Consider the following 16,429-nt stretch of genomic DNA (forward strand, 5'->3'; position numbering starts at 1 on the left):
TTGAGTCATTAGGGAGTCACTTTGTGTAGCAAAAACCTGAGAACAGGAGCTGTTCACCGTTGTCCTTATTGAATGCAGAAGAGAAGACAGACAGAGGGAAATGACCTGTTTAAAGGAAAACTGGGATAAATACTGTTTTAAATGGGTGACTACAGCTCTGGGACAGAGGAGAACCAGCAGGATGGTGCAATGCAAGTGATAGGGACCTAGAGGCATGCTTTCTGATGAGAGGGCCTTCTCAGAAGGCTGGTGGAGGGTGTTGAAGCCTTTGTACTGTGAAAGGTTCTCCAGCCTCATCCATGCCTGAAACGACTGTGCCATGGGGCACCCCCAAATCCTGTCAGCCCCCAAAACGCTGCTCATGCCTGTCATGCTATTGCAGGAGCAACCTATGGCCCAAGCAGTGATGAAGTTTATACAAACTCAAAGCAACATACAGTCATTGCATCTCCACAGAGATCCCCTCTACAACACTTGCCCTCTTAGCTCCTTTGGGAGATCATGAACTCCAGGCAAGCAAGGCAGCTCGCTCTGCTGGTCCCAGGAGGACCTCCTATTTCTGCAGCTGTGAGGGAGGTGACCTTCCCCAGTTTAACTCTTCATTCTCTTTCCCCATCCTTCTTTCTCTGTTTTCCTCTCATAACAGTAATCCCTGATTTGGCTTTTCTTACCAACTAAATTCCCTGGCATGAGCTGAGCAGGTTTTGTTGCTAGGAAGCTTTCTATAGCAGTAAAGATATGGACAAAACTGTCCCAAAGCAGTTACTGCTAAAACCACTGTAACTACTTTCTGTCTAAAAACAATAAAATATAATCCATTAAATACAGAGCTTTTATAACCCATACCTCACTTTTCTTTGTATTCCCACCACTGTATTCTGGCAAGTATGGAGATGGAATCCTTCGGCTACCACCTACATGCAGCTATTGATACTTAGATGTGGGTCCAAGTGCCACGGCTTTCAGGTATAAGGAAGAATTTGAACTTTTTTTGCATTTGCTCATAGGGTTTGTCACTTCTGTGCAGACTCATTTTATAGCAGATATAATAGAAATTCAGTGCATCCAACCTTCTCTCTGCTCTGCCCAGGCTATGGAGTGGGGCTGAGGTCAGGGTAAACCAAAAGCAAGTAGGACTTAGTGTTCTTAGCTCAGCTGACTTTGTGGTTCCATTACTTTCCTCATTCCAAGTGGAGGCTGGAGCTGCTGGAAGAGAGAATTTCATGGAGGATTATAAAATAAGTGACTCCCACATTTGGTTCACCAAGCCCTGAACATTGCTGAAGGCTGTGAAAGTGTATGCATACATGTATATATATATTATGCATATATACACATGTATATGTACATATATATACATATATGCACATATATATACAGATATATGTTCTGTACTCATGTGTATGCAACAGTTGCCTTATCCTCATACGTTGTCCCCTGCCTCTGCCTCTGTCCTAGGCAGGATGCTGGGATGCTTTCAGCCTGATTTCATAAGTCAGTTCTTGTCCTTCAGCCACTTGGGGGCCTGAATGTCCATGCAGGTGTCTAATACCTCATATCCAGTCTCTCCGTCTCTCCCATTGTCAGGAGCAGCCTGACTCATGTCCCCTTCCTTCCATTTGGTCATGTCATTTCTAAATCACCTTCCTTCCCTATTCCCCACCCATGCGTATGGATTTCTTTTCCCCAGTGGCCACGTCTTCCCCTTCTTCAAAATCATTTGCAGAAAGCTAATGTCAATTTGGTTTAATTAAAGCCCCTGCACTTTTATCCTGTCTTTAAATCACTTCCTTCAAGCAATCTTTATATGAAATCATCACTTTGTCAAAGCACGATCCCAAAGCACAGCTCGGGGCACAGTGGGAAGCACACAAAGGGAGGCTCGGTAAGTTTGGGTGAGCTGTTTGCTCAAAGCTGCCGAACCCACCCCTCCAAGACCTTTATTTCCCCCTACGGCAGCTGTCATCTGATCCCACGCCCTGGCTCTGAATGGGGCTCTCTGAGGATGCCAGATGTTGGGAACAAAGGTCTAAAAATAATCTTCACAAATAATCTTCCCATCTATCACTGTAGGAGAGCGCGTGCTTTGTGCGAACAGGAGAGCCGAGAACCTGAGCTAACTTGGACTAAAGAAGTTCAACAGCAGCTCCTGGCTTGTGGGCTCGGGTGGTGGTTTGTTTTCCCTTCCCCTTTCCCTTCCCAGAAGCTGCGCAGGGAAAAGCGGCTCTCAGCAGCGGTCAGCCCTCACTCTGCCTCCCTCCCTGTATCCCTCGCTATCCTCACGAAGGCTCTGATCGCCTGGATCCCAAAAGCCAGGCTGCTTACTTTATCTCTCCTTTGGAAGATGGATTCCAGGCTGCTGTCAGAGATGCGTTTCTGTAAAAAGATCCTCACGGCAGCCTTATGTGTCTTAGTTTTGCTGCCAGACTCGGGCTGTGCAAGGAATCTCTGGAAGCGTGCTCTACATCTGAAAATGACAGAGAAATACGATGTGAGTACACTGTGGTGGGATGATTTTGGGGGAGTTGGGTGTGCTCACCTGGAAAAGGGAGTTTTCTTTCCATGTTTTATTTTAGAATAAGAAGTATTTGGATCTGCGGGCTGTGTCTTTATAAAAGGATTACAATAAGTTTCCCAGGCTCTGCTAAACTTTTGCCACCTAGCTGCTGCAGTGGGAAATGTGTAAAGCATGCTTGGAACAGCGAGAGGACGTTGGTACGGCAGCCGTCACTGCTGTTCCTATGGACATCATAGGACAGCAAGGGAAGAGTGAATGGGGAGAAGGGAAATGGAAAACCTGCATGGCTGGGGATAGATTTAATGATAGAAGATACTGTGATTTATTGCTTAGAGCAGGGAAGAGGGCTCCCTGCCCCATCCCTCCTCTGCCTTCTGGGGTAATTTGGGGTAAATGTCACCAACTTCTATTGTTAGTGGGTCCTAAAGGGATGGTGGCACTGCCTAGGGTTCTGTAAATCACTGCAGCAGAGTGACCTCCAGATGCACAGTGTCAGAGTAACATTCTGGTCACCTCAATGGGTGAAAGGATTTGATCAGAGCAGTCCAGTCACCTGGAGTGTTCTCTGGGAGCACAGCTCCCCTCTGCACCCCGCATCCCTTCCTGGTTTTGACAGACTGGTGGTGCTGAGCACAGCCACCGCTTCCAAACCTGCATTGGTTCTTAGAACAGGAATGAGCTACTGTGAGCAGAGAAAATGATGGTGCTGTGTCTCGTTCTGGTGTGTTTGAGTCAAAAGACTTAGAAATGGACATGGAGAGAACTGGAAAACAACAAAAAAGGAAACTAATTTGGTAACTTGACTTTCACATCTGCTGTTTAGAAAGAAAAATGTTAATTCAAAACTTTTAGTTACATCATTAAAGTCCCTTTAGAAGCCAGCTTCTGCCCCTGGAGTCACCTAGGTGGAAACCCCAGCCAGTCTGTCTTCTCATGCTCAGGTCTGGTATCATCTTCCATCCATTGCATGTGCTGGAAGTCCTTGGTAGCACATGGAATTCTACCACCTGCTTTCTGCAGCCACTTAGAAAAGCTTTAATCTAAAAAGGATGCTTTTTTTGCCCATGCCATGTAGAGTGATGTTTGGGGACAGCTACATCGGGTTGGGGTGGTTGCTGACTCAGAAGTGTGACACAGGCCTTTTGCCTGTGCTGAATGAACTGCTCTGCTCATCCCCTTGAAATTTTGCAGAAGACATTATGCTGACATTGGAGGCACCCCAATATTTGACGTTTTCTTCATTGTATCTCCCCCTGGGACAAAGTATTCTCTGTTTTGCATTTTAGCTGGAAAATGGTGACATGAAAAGCTGTGTTTCCTGCAAAATCACTCACTGGAAAGTGTATTTATTACTATGTTGTTCTGTCACACTTCAGTGCGAAGCTCAGATTCAATAGTAGGTATGAAGTAAATGACCCAGAGAGATAGGACAGGGGCAGAACAGGAATTTACATGTTGATCTTCAGATAACGTCCTCTGCACAGAGCCTGCTCCCCTGAGGATATATTCTCCTCTTTCAATCTGCAGTTCTTCAAAGGCCTGTTTTTTCTGGCAGCCATAAATCCAGGTGCTACTGATATGGCAAGCTCAGCTAGAATTGCTCATATTGTAGAAATGTCTTATCTTGGGAAAATAGAACATGCTTTGCTTATTCCTTCTTCTCAAAGCCTTGCAAGGAGGAAGACGTCTGTACTCCATCCTTTTATCTGCCAAAATCTGCTCTAGCAGCCCCTCCTATTTCTCAGAAAGATGCTTTTGTTTCTACCAAATGCTGTATGATCCCTCCAGTTTGAAAATCAGAGGCTGTGGGTGGAACAGCTGATTTGTGAGTCATTTGGATAGAGGGATAACAGATGGAGGTGCTTATGGCTATATGCAGCCATACAGATGATAGGCCATAGATATCGCTATGGGATCCCCAGAAGGACATGGGTAAGGTCCATAGAGAGAGCAGGTGGTGATGGGTAAGGAGCTGATTGAGACTTATGTTGTATGAGTCCAAAACATCTGAGTCTGCATCAGGAGCAATGCATCCACCAAACTGCTGGACACAGAATGATGAGAAAGTGTTCATGAGGAGCTGGCTTGAGGTCTGGCCAGGAGCTGTTCATTCAGGTGTCTGTGAAAGGGTGCTGGTTGGCAAGGAAGGGTCAAGTGGGAACACTGAAGGGAGAAAGAGGAGAGGGAATGCAGTGAGAAGGAAAATCTGGCAGTCACAATGGGATGGATGAGCTGAGCTTCCAGCTATTAGCAAATCCATGTATTCTACAGCCACAGGGACACTTGTCTAGAGCAGTGATTTGGAGCTGGTGTTCTGCAGCCACTGCATAGCCTATAGATGGTTCCCAAAAGGCAGAAGGAAGGAATTACTTGAGCAAGGGCTTCAATTCATTATCAAGACACCTAAGATCTGTTGGAAAAACCTGGGGCAGTCTTGATTCTAATTCAGTGTCACTGCATCAAGCCCTTGAGAAAAAAAAAAAACAGCCTTCTTTTAAAGATTTCCAGAAATGAAGAAATCCTCACAGCTGCTGTAATGTTCTTCCAGCAATTTATTTACCCTCCAGCTAGCTGTCATTAACCAACACTGAGATATCCTCTTCAGCCACCAGATTTTCACACTTCCCATGAGATTTCTGTCCTGCTTATGCCTCAGAGTAACATATGAGCAGAGCAGCCCCCAGCCTCCCCTTTGAAACCTGCATAAAGTTCTTGCCCTGCATTCCCTTCATTCCAGCCTTTTAATTGCCATTATGCATCTTCTTTGAGTGCACCCTAATTCTGGGACTATCTTCCAGTACTGCCTACATGAGAACCAGAACTACTAATCCAGAGTCAATAGCAGAATACTATCTCTATTGCTTTGGCCTTGTCCTATTTAACCCTCCTTCAGTCTGATATTTGCAACTTTGATCACTGATGATCTGTGATTTTCCAGGTCTTTAACAGAAATATTGGAGGGCTCTATATTACTCCTGACTGTGTGTTTTTTTTGAGGCAGACTGCAGCCCACGGTTACTATAGAAAACACAGGCTGAGAGTGAATGATTGCACTCAGGTTTTTCCTTGTATTCTTTCCCGACTTCCAGGGTTCAGAGCTGAACTCTTAACTTTCTGCCTTACTTTGATTCTGGGTTTCTCTGAGATAGATATAGTCATTAGAATTATTTAATAGGTCTCATTGGGAAACACTAATTTGCCTCCTGCATTGAACCATATTCTTAAAGGAAGAAATCTGGACACAGTCACAACCTATTAAGATAATAATGCTGAGCTATGCTCAGAACCAAACTATAAATCCTGGGGGAGCTTTTAAAAAGACCTTGTAACTCATACCTGGAGACATCCATACCCAGGTTATTTCAGGAATGAAGGAATTCTGTTTCCCACTGGGATGGTTTATGCATCGACAAACCAGTGGCAATGATTTTATTAGATCAAATGTGCATGATCATGGGTTTTTTGACAGTGAGCTTTTGAAAGAAGTAGGTTCAGAGCGAAAGGTGAACAGAGAAAATAGGCAGGGAAGTCATGAGGTACAAAGTTATTTGGCTAAAAATGTTAGATTGTTCCCAACGGAAATCTCATTACTGAGCCAACTGTTCATTACAGTTTTGGCTTCTTGGCTTCTGAATCATCTGTGAAGCAACTGCAGTAATTGTTTGGGGTTTGGGTTTTTTTTTTCCGTGTATCCACTATTTGCCAGTATTATTTTGGTCATATTTCAGCCTGCAGCTGACATTTCACATAACAGAAAATAAACTGTGACCTTCCAGGATGAACACTTCCTCCAGCAACGAGACCTGTTAAATGTTTGAAACTGCTTAGATTTACTCTTAAATACTGTGTTATATCCCCAAATTATACATGGTCCAAGCATTTCCTTTATTTAAAATCCAACAGCAAAGAAGAAGTTGAACTTGCAACACCTTCAATTCAAAAGCATGTTATTTCAAAGCTGGAGTGTTGTTAGCTTTTAAGGAATGGAATAATATGATTGCTTACACCTTGTTTTACACTTCAGCATTGAAAATATTGTCATAATTAGGAAATTGTTTCCTTTCAAACCTATTTTGTGGTTCAGAAAGCCTATCAATTCATGGAAAAATAACCTCACAGAAAGGTTTTTGAGCAGTTTTTTGTTTGATTAATGGAAATAACTGAGGAAAAAGTGAATAAAATTGTTTATTGATACTGGGAACAGGGTAGACAGCTGTCATTTGTAGAAATATTAGGAATTCTCTGTCACAGATACACACACGCACACATTCTTTAACCATTTAGAGCTATAATCAGAGTATGTATTTTCTTTAACATACACCTTGCAACAGAAGTTAAAACTTCTAATCATCCTGACTTTATCTATACTTCTCCACTGGCTGACAAGCACTATGGAGAGAGGCAGTGGACAAACTTTCTGCTTTCCATTTCCCCCTCACTATGGCTTAAAGAACAGAGGTCAACTTTCTGTTAAAACCCACCGCCTTATCAATACAATTCTATGCTATGTACAATATGGAAGTAAAACGTCTCACATCAGTACCACAACCAATGAGCACCGCTACTTCTTTTGGTGTCCCTTGGGATTGTCTTCATTCTCTACATTACAAATTACCCCAAGGGAGTGAAGATGATGCTGTTTTCTCCATTAAAGGATGATTGATTGCTGCTTGGTCATGTGTAGCAACAGAGGCCAGCAGTAAGTATCCAGGGCAAAAGACTTCTTGGGGACTTTTAGGGCTGTTCATGTGTGGACACACTGTTTTGCAAAGGCACACATGTTGCACATAGAAGCCGATGGGAAGTTTCAACACCAAGGATGTAGCAGCATGTAAATAAAGAGGGGCATTAGTAGCACCTCAAATGTCTCCATAGTCTGATGGTGAAATTTCATAGAGACCCCCTCAGGGACAGTTGCACCATGCAGTTTCTTGGAATAACAACCGCAGTTGTTTGTCACTGATTTCTCAACACAACAGTGATGGAGTCAAGTATATATAGGACTGTAAAACTCAACAGCCTGCTAGCAAACGCATGGCACCACTCACCTCATGCCTTTGGCTAGACACTGTGTTAAAAGTGTAAATCCAGAATCTGTGATTTTATTTGATTAGAGCTTATTAATGTTTGGTAATAAACCTGCAAACTGATTGCCCTGAGTACTTTATGCTGTTCTGGGGAGCTGAGCCCAAGGCCATAGATGAGTAGTTAGCCATAGGTGAGAAAGGAGTGGGCTTGGGTGATTAACCTCTCTGTTGGAGGGTGTTGGCTTCTTGCTAAATGTGTGAATAATATCTGAATGCTGCCTCTTATAAACATTTCTGGTAAAATCCTCTGCCTGTTAATCCACTTTAAATCTCCCTTGTCCTTTTGGTGTGCAATGAGCAGCTGGTCTCCTTTCTGCTGTAGTCAAACACAGCCTCATTTTCTTGGGGATTAAACTGGCATCACCCACATATATTTCACCCAGATCATCGCATGCTTCAACAATGGTGTCTGTTTTAACAACCCAGGACCCTGCACTGGGCAAGCTTGAATGACTCCCCTATAAATTCTGGTCCAGAAGAAGGTGATGAAGGCAGAAGGAGCCTATTGAGGAGACAGGTGCTACTTGGGACGTTAGTTCTATATCCCATTTGAGGATGTAATATCAAACCAATACAGTGTCAACACTTCCACTGTGTTACTATATAAGTATTATGGCATGTTCATCATGAGGATGCAGGGAATATTTCCCTCTGTTTCCCAAGCAAACATAAAAGACTTTAAAGGAACGTTTTTTACCTCCTTATTGCCATTACAAATAACCTTAATTATCAAATGAGTTCCCCACATTAATTTGGTGTTTGGGTGTCCAAAACGGACTGCTAAGTTGAACATACAGCTCTCCAGTGTGCAGTATTCAGGGAGCTGAACAGTTCATTCTTCCTCATGAATACTCAAAAACCACTCTGAAAATCCTTTCTGTGTTTCAGCTGATGGGATATTTGGTACTCACCTCATGCCAAACCTTTGTTTCCTTTTCTTCTCTTTGCAAGGATTATGAGTACCCTCTTCATTCTCACAGTTCCCACTACCAGAAGAACGACCGGTGCCCCCCTCCACCCCAGACCTTGCCCGAGCGAGCCTGCGAGGTGCCAAGCTGCCGCTCGGACTCTGAGTGTGAGAGACACAAGCGCTGCTGCTACAACGGGTGCATCTACGCCTGCCTGGAGTCTGTACAGCCACCACCAGGTAGGGTGGCCCCAGTGATCAGAGACAGAGAGAAGCATGCGGAATAGGGGCAGTCGTCACCATGTGCATTGGGTCTTGGGTGGGAGGCGTAGTTTGAGTATGAGTTGAGGATAAATCTTCAGTTCCACACTTCTCTTTTCTGGGATGATTGCTCAATCAAAGCAATTATGCAAAAATTTCCACCAGTGCAAATTGCAGATGACAGTTCTTTTCCTGGGATTATATGTTCAGGAAGAGAAGGAATCCCAGTCTGAATTAGAAGCAAAGCAGCCATCTCATCTGGTCTGTGCCATAGGAATGGAGGACGGGAAACAATAGCTGCTGTGGCCTTTATGATACCAGGTTCCTGTGGCCCTGAATGCTTCTCCTCTTCAATGGTTCTGCTGCCATTGGAACAACAAGAGAATAAATATAAATATAAGTATCTTGCTGAAAACTCAAATCCATCTTTCAGGAGGCTGTCAACATCGTCATTGACTGTTAGAGGAAATCTGTGACTTCTCCATTGCTGTGTGGTCTGTGGCTACTCCACCTCAACTCTGTGGTTTCTTGTTTCTGCCTTTTACAGTTTTAGACTGGTTGGTTCAGCCCAAACCTCGCTGGCTGGGTGGAAATGGGTGGCTTTTGGATGGCCCAGAAGAAGTCTTACAAGGTACAGTATGTTCCACTGTCATTCTCTCAAATATTGGCATTTATACAAAGTCACTAAATAATGTATTCATTATACACAGGATTTGCAGGGATGTTGGGCTGCTGGCATTTGTTTGGAATTTCCATAGGAATAACATTGTGTGGTGCTGGGGGTTGGTTTCTGGTAGAATAAATCAGTTGTATCCATTCTTGAAATAAGTGGAAATACATCTTTTTCTATGAAAAAGGCTTTGTTGGTGTACACATATTTTCTGCCTGCCCCCTGATAGGATGCATGTGGACTTGGATTGGGATATCATTTAATCCAGAGTAGTGCCTCACACAGATGCCCTGGGCTGGGGCTTAGGGCTCTCGGGTTTGAAGGCTGCTTTGAACAAGAGCCCTGGCAAACTGAGTAGTGTCAAGCTGCCATGTTGCTGGGAGCATCTAAGCTTGAGGACTGATGATGAGATAGGGATACTTCCATAGGGGAAGGCTTTTTAATTCTTTTTTTCCATACCTCAAATTGAAACAAAGAGGGAATAGGGAGGTGGGAAGAGGTTTTCTTCTACAAGACATTGCCAGATGCATGTGTGCATTCCTAAGGATTTTAATTTCTTCATGGAAAGGCTGTCCCAGCTTTTGATCAGCTTTAGTCAGACACAAGTAGTGCCAATAAATTACCCTCTTTGGTCTTATACAGATGGTATCAGACTTGCTGAACCTTGACTCTCATCTGTTATGGAAACTCCTAGTTCTTCAAGACAAAATTCTGCCTCCAGCTTACTGGAATTGCACTGCTAGAAATAAGATCAAATAGGTTCCTCCTCATCCATCTTGTCATGCTTATATTATTTGTTCTTATCTTGAACACCTTCATCTCAGCCTGGGGGAGTAATTATTGCAATAAGAACCATCAGTCATGGCATGAGAATTACAGCAGAAATCCTTGGAATTAAAATCCTGGCAAATGAAAGGGTGTAGTGTCCCTGCATAGTCTGTATATTTAATGGACACAAGCACTGCCTGTGAGTCTTGCTTTGTTTTCTTATTCTGCTCTGCACTTGCTGGATATCCAGGGTCAAGGCTGTTAAATCCTATGTAACAGGAAGGGTGTCTTGGTTTAATCCCAGCCACAACTCAGCCCCATAGAGCTGAGCACTCATTCCCCACAGTGGGATAGGGGAGAGAATTGTAAGAGTGAGATGATGTTGGCTGGGCTGAGACAAAGGCAGTTTAATGGGTAAAGCAAGAGATGCACACACAGGCAAAGCAAGGCAAGGAATTAATTCACCTCTTCCAATCATCAGGCTGATGTTCAGCAATTCCCAGGAGAGCAGGGCTCCATCATACCTCATGGTGACTTGGGAAGACAAACACCATCACTCTGAAAGTTCCCCCCTTCCTTCTTTATCCCCCAGCTTTCTATGCTAAGCATGATGCCATAGGGCATGGGATATGCCCTGCATCAGCTGGGGTCAGCTATCCCAGCTGCGTCTCCTCCAACACCTACAGCCTGCCTGCTGGTGGTGTGAGGAGTAGAAAAGACTCTGTGTAAGCACTGCTCAGCAGTAACTAAAACATCCCTGCGTTATCAGCGCTGTTTCCAGCACAAACCCAAAGCACAGCCCCATGCCAGCTACTAGGAAGGAAATTAATACCATAGCAGCCAAAATCAGCACAGGGTGGCACTGCCTTACTCCATAGTGAGTCACACCTGAGGTTCAAATTCATCAACAAGTTAATGGGTGTGGAGTGAAGAACAAAGCAGCAAACCATCAGCTTCCTGGTCATGTTTCTCACCCAGCCTGAAATACTGGAGGAACAGACTTATAGCTATTGAAAGGAATAGCAGCATGGAGGGACCATCAGTGCGAACATGGTGGGCGTGAAGCATCTTCATCACTCCCCAGCACTTGCACACACCATGCACAACAGGCTATGGGGAGGGTGTCCTTGTATGTATTCAGATTGACCTGCACTCCCCATATCACCTCAGGTTTTATGTAAGGTGTAAGGCCATGGCAGGCTTCTTTGGAGGTGTTATCTCCTTGGTAGTCTTGCATGGGAAATACTCAGAGATCCTGTCTGGGAGGAGATACAGATGAAGGTGGCTATGCTGTTAGATTTTGGCTTACCTGTGTGTGTTAAAGACATGATTTAGGACCTGCAGGCTTCTTTTACAGCTGAGGCCTGCAGTACCACTGAGGATGGAGATGAGCCTCTGCATTGCCCCACTGGCTATGAATGCCATATCATCAACCCTGGTAACGTGGCTGAAGGAATCCCTAATAGGGGCCAGTGCATCAAGCTCCGAGGAAACCCAGGTCAGTTCTAGAAATGTCCCTTCCTTTCTGTTTCTGTTATGCAAACACCAGTAAGGGACAATGGGCTCTCACTGCCGAGAAAGCCAAGGAAGCTCATGGGACCAGATGTACCACCAGATCTCCTCCAGAGCCAGCAAGTGCATTGAATAGTAAGATATGTATGTCTGTGCTGGTCTACAAATGATCTTGGTGTAGAGACATCAGTCACTGAAACATCAGAACAGATGTCTGAACTGAATCCATCAAAGATTAAGATTTTTTGCAGGGCTTTTTGATCATCTATGTTATTCTTTTATAACTTACTTTTAATAGCATCCATATATTAATCTAATGCATAACTATGTGGCTCTTAGACATGAGGTGTTTCTAAGAGCTTAAACGATTGTTTAAATGGTAAACAGACAAACTTAGCTGGGTCTTGAATTATGTAAATCACTAATAGATGGTCTGACATTTTACCCAAAGTTGCTTTCATTTCAGAAAATCTGTGATTCCTTGATTCATAGCTACTGAAAAGAGCATAACATGCTCATGGCCAGCAGTTAACCACTCTCAAGGAAAGTGAATTGCATCCACATAGTTCAATAACCTGTTTTATAAGAGGCTTATAGCAGCTTACACCACTTCAGCTATGAAGATTTTTTCTTTTCCTGTTTGTGAGGTTGCTATTTCTATATCTATAATTTCTCTGTGCTGTACACAGAAAGCTGGAGTTTAACACAAAGAATGAAGGCTCACTGTATATGTTCTCATTACATACCTTCTTTTTCAGATGGACGCAACCTGAGGCATAAGTATTACAAAGAATACTTTGGTAAGCTGCTGGCATGAAGTGCTTGCTGTTATAAAGCTTTATAGTTATTGTATTGCTTACAAGTAATTTGCTGCTTATGAAATGAAGGTTTGTACATAGGACAAAGAGATTTTGTAGCGTGAAATCTCTACACCTTGGTCAAAAGATCTCATTTTAAGATCCGCAGTGCCTTGCCTGTCTGCTCTTGGTAATCAATATCTCCATGTGTTGAATGGTGCAGGGTTTTGCCAGGGGTTCCTGCCTAAGGGGTGAAAAACACCCAACCCAATACCCCTTTGTTATTTTTAAGCATAGACTGGCCCAGGAGCCCTTGTAGGTGAACTGAGAACTCTGTCAAAGCAGGGTCTTTTGCCAAGAGCTTATACTGTGGTATGTGATAAGAGATGACCAGAGCCCAGTGAATCAGCCCCTTCTCGTTACCTATAACCACAGTGGTATTTATGCTCTTGCACAAATTGATCAGTATGTGACTCAAATAAAGCAGGAGAACCTTCCAGAATATCTCTTTCCTCATTGCTTCAAAGCTCCTGGTTTCTGCTAACTCTTGGATATAGAGGGAGAAAGTCCAGATTGGAAGTACTACTCGAATACAACTGGACAACATCTTTGATATGATAAGATTTACAAACAGCCAAATTTGTCCAGCTTAGCTCATAGGCTATGACAGGATTTCCTTTCCTCTGTCCAGTGGGCTATCACTGTTCTCCTAGAGAACTGCTGAGTGATGAGACCAGTAAAACTGTACTGCTTAGGTAATCTTGAGAAAACCTTTGCCACAGAACAGCATGAAATCTAACTTTGCTGATGTTTGGTTTACAGGGAGCAGTTCCAACAACGTGGTCAGCTATGTGAAAAACCAGCAGAAGCATTTAGGCTAATCAAAGCTGTGCCAGGGTAAGTGTCCTGTGAATAAAGGGAAAGCTGGGTGAAAACAGTCGCTAGTTAGCATACAATTATTTAAAGAAGGGGTTGTTTGAGGGTGAAATTACACCTCTTCAAAATGCCAGTATAAGGACAGCACCTTAAAACTACATACAGATGCATGCACTGAGCTCCATTAAATACCTATGCTGAACAAACAGACCTTGCTGTAGGAGTATCTTGAGAACCTATAACATTGGAGACTGAGCTCTCCAAAACATTCCATGGAGAAGCTAATGTCTTTCCCAAATCCTGCTTTCCCTCCTGCTTTTTGTTCTAACTTCACAAGATGCACCTGATTCCCTTGAAGAATCTTGAGGGTGTTTAGAGGATGAAGTGATTTTCAGGATGCTGCAAAACTTTGTCTACCTTAGGATTTTAACCTTTCTGTTTAGGGAGCTTCTTATAATGTAGGTCTAACTGCTCCTGAAAGACAAATTTAAAAGCTCTTAATTTTGGACTTGTTGCAATAAGGGTCAGTCTTAAAATGCTTAGGCAGATGGGTGATTTTGTGGGATGACTTTATGTGTGTGAACAGTTGCAGTGTGACCCACTCATGTGAATAAGTGTACATGTGTCTGCCCAGAGCAAAGCCAACTGAAAGAGCTCCAGCCATTTTATCAGGCTTTGAATTAGGCAAGAATGAAAATGTTTAACATACAAAAGGTTCTGTCCCACGGTAGTTTTCTCAACACTTTAAAACTAACTTAAGCTTAACTGACAGCTATGGAAACAAAGCAGCTCAGTGTACGTGCCTACGTCAGGCTGACTGTTAGGATTGCACAGCTACATAAGGACAAGTTCTGTGCAAACATCTCAGGAAGGATAAATATTTTAATTCCTCTTTTTGTTTTGTTTGATTTTTATCCAGCTGGACCGCTCTGTTAAGCAGCCGTCATGGAATGCTTTACCCAACAGTTTTCTAGGTTTTGGAAGAACTCTGGTCCCAAATCTCCACGACCATTTCTCCAGCATTACCCTGATCACTGCTCATCCATGATAAAAGGCTTCACTCTTGAAGCAGCACAATGAATCTAGATTTTAAACCTACCAGAAGGGGGGGATATGCGATCCTCTGAAAGAAACCACACTGTTTATGAGCTGCCCTTCTACTAATGAAATGCAAATACCTCCAAGTGGATCCCTATAAACCACAGTGCCACTGTCAGGCTGCTGGAACAGAGCCCACCCTTTATGTCCGTGTTATGTGACCGATTCAGATTTCACAACCACAGACATAACTCAGGATTATAAAACGAAGTGACGTCAGAATTGTACCTAAATATCATATCTCAGTTGCATTATAATAGGCAAGACTGTAACACTAAAGGGGATCTCTGGATCCAATCCAGTGCCTGCTTATCTTGAGAAACAGCCTTTTCGTAAGCTTAAAGTCTGAAGAAACCTGCAGGTTTCTTCTTTTCCATCCAGGGTTCATCATGTTTGACACCCAATCCACAAGCCTAAACCTGAAGCCTTAAGAATTTGAGGAACTCTGGGTTAGGAGCAAAACCGGTTTTATAAATGTTTATTTAGTTACTTTCCTTTAGCTTCTCAGTCTGGTGAGCTGCAGATCAAGAACTAATGATGGAATAGATTTCTCTCTACAATGTCTAAGCAGACACACATATGTGCCAGTCTTTTTAAGTTTTCAGCCAGCACAGTTAATACTCACAAAGTGCACATCTGCTCTTTTGTACCCACATAACCTCAGCAAAAAAGGCAGAAGTCTGGATTATTTGATGCATATATTAAAAAGGCAAATTGAGGATAAGTTTGTGTAATTAAAAGGATTGTCTGGCAGATGGGCAGCTGCTCTTTAGAAGTCCTGTACCTTTATGTTGACTTCCACAAATCCTTAAGGTCAAGTTATTTCTATTGGGCCTCACAACTTCTTTTAGTATTATAAAGTGGAAAACGCATCTTCTATGGATGTTTTCCTTTCCAATGGCAGTCCCAAAGGGACACTTGCATTTAGTTTCAACAAATCTGTCAGAATTGCTAGGCAAAAGAAGCCGTATTTGCTCCCTTGTTTAGTGTATGTCCCTGTCTGCATTCATAAAATTAGCATTTTAATATGAGGAATAGTAGTGGTAGATATAAATACCCAGTTCACAAATACAAGTGCCTGCTGCCACCCACAAACTAGGGGATTATTTTCTGAACACTCACCAAATGGTTTAAGCCAAAGCTAAACCACCTATAAAACACTTGATGCTTCTTGTATGACATTTGCAGCTGGAGAAAGATGCCAAACTGCTCTTCTATCAGTCATATACACGAACACTCCCTGATGCTTTATAGAGCAAAGGAACAGATGAAGGGCTCCAGATTTTCCTAAATACTTTGGTTTGCTGAGCTCCATTCACTTCTTTGAGCTTTTGCTCCAAGTTCTAGGTATTAAATGCAACATAGTGTTTGCAGAAAGATGTATTTCTATGATTTTATCATATGCAGCTTCATACAATGATATCTCCTGTTGAGACGCAGGAGTCCATCCATATCTAATAGTTCCAGTCTCAGTTTGGGCCAAAAAACTTGCCGCTTTGCCACTGACATTACTTGACAAGTTAAAGCAACACAGCTCATAACAAAATTCCTAATGCAGCCTCACTTGTACGTGCTGCCCAGTGAAACAGGTTGAGTTTTTTCAGCATTACTGTTTGCAGAGAAATCAAATGATTAAATGGGAAAAGCCCTTCGGAGGTTACTGCTGAGACCCAAAGAGCAAATACCAAATAGTTCTACTTTAAAATTAAGAATTCAGTGTCTAAAAAAGCTATGAGGAATTAGGTGAAAAACTACAGCATTAGTTAGTCTAAGCATTAAAGTATTTGCAAGATCAAGATCTCAACCTAATCTTGCAAAGCATCCAAAAATATGCTTTATTTGAATGTACACACTCACTTCAGTTGCTGCTTTGTTGTAGCTACAAGAGCACATACCTGACCACCTCACTGGATGGGATGGTGAGGACATAAGGGT

The 16,429-nt window shown here is 42.9% G+C and overlaps 1 protein-coding gene across 1 annotated transcript; it reads left to right on the forward strand.

The window, feature by feature from the left end:
• Nucleotides 1–1,969: 1,969 nt before the first annotated feature.
• Nucleotides 1,970–15,706, forward strand: WFDC1 (WAP four-disulfide core domain 1). The gene is made up of 7 exons (XM_005152144.3): nucleotides 1,970–2,491; nucleotides 8,557–8,752; nucleotides 9,321–9,404; nucleotides 11,569–11,709; nucleotides 12,482–12,523; nucleotides 13,343–13,417; nucleotides 14,316–15,706. The coding sequence occupies exons 1-6, from the start codon at nucleotides 2,006–2,008 to the stop codon at nucleotides 13,399–13,401; spliced, it is 1,008 nt and encodes a 335-aa protein (XP_005152201.2). The 5' UTR covers nucleotides 1,970–2,005; the 3' UTR covers nucleotides 13,402–13,417; nucleotides 14,316–15,706.
• The last annotated feature ends 723 nt before the right edge of the window (nucleotides 15,707–16,429 follow it).

This window comes from Melopsittacus undulatus, chromosome Z, assembly GCF_012275295.1.
Source record: "Melopsittacus undulatus isolate bMelUnd1 chromosome Z, bMelUnd1.mat.Z, whole genome shotgun sequence".
In the NCBI taxonomy this organism is placed as follows: Eukaryota; Metazoa; Chordata; class Aves; order Psittaciformes; family Psittaculidae; genus Melopsittacus; species Melopsittacus undulatus.

Coding starts and splice junctions, on each gene's coding strand:
- WFDC1 (XM_005152144.3), top strand. CDS start 2,006: ATGCCAGATGTTGGGAACAAAGGTCTAAAAATAATCTTCACAAATAAT. Junction 11,710..12,481: donor CAAGCTCCGAGGAAACCCAG/GTCAGTTCTAGA, acceptor CTTCTTTTTCAG/ATGGACGCAACCTGAGGCAT. Junction 12,524..13,342: donor GTATTACAAAGAATACTTTG/GTAAGCTGCTGG, acceptor TTTGGTTTACAG/GGAGCAGTTCCAACAACGTG.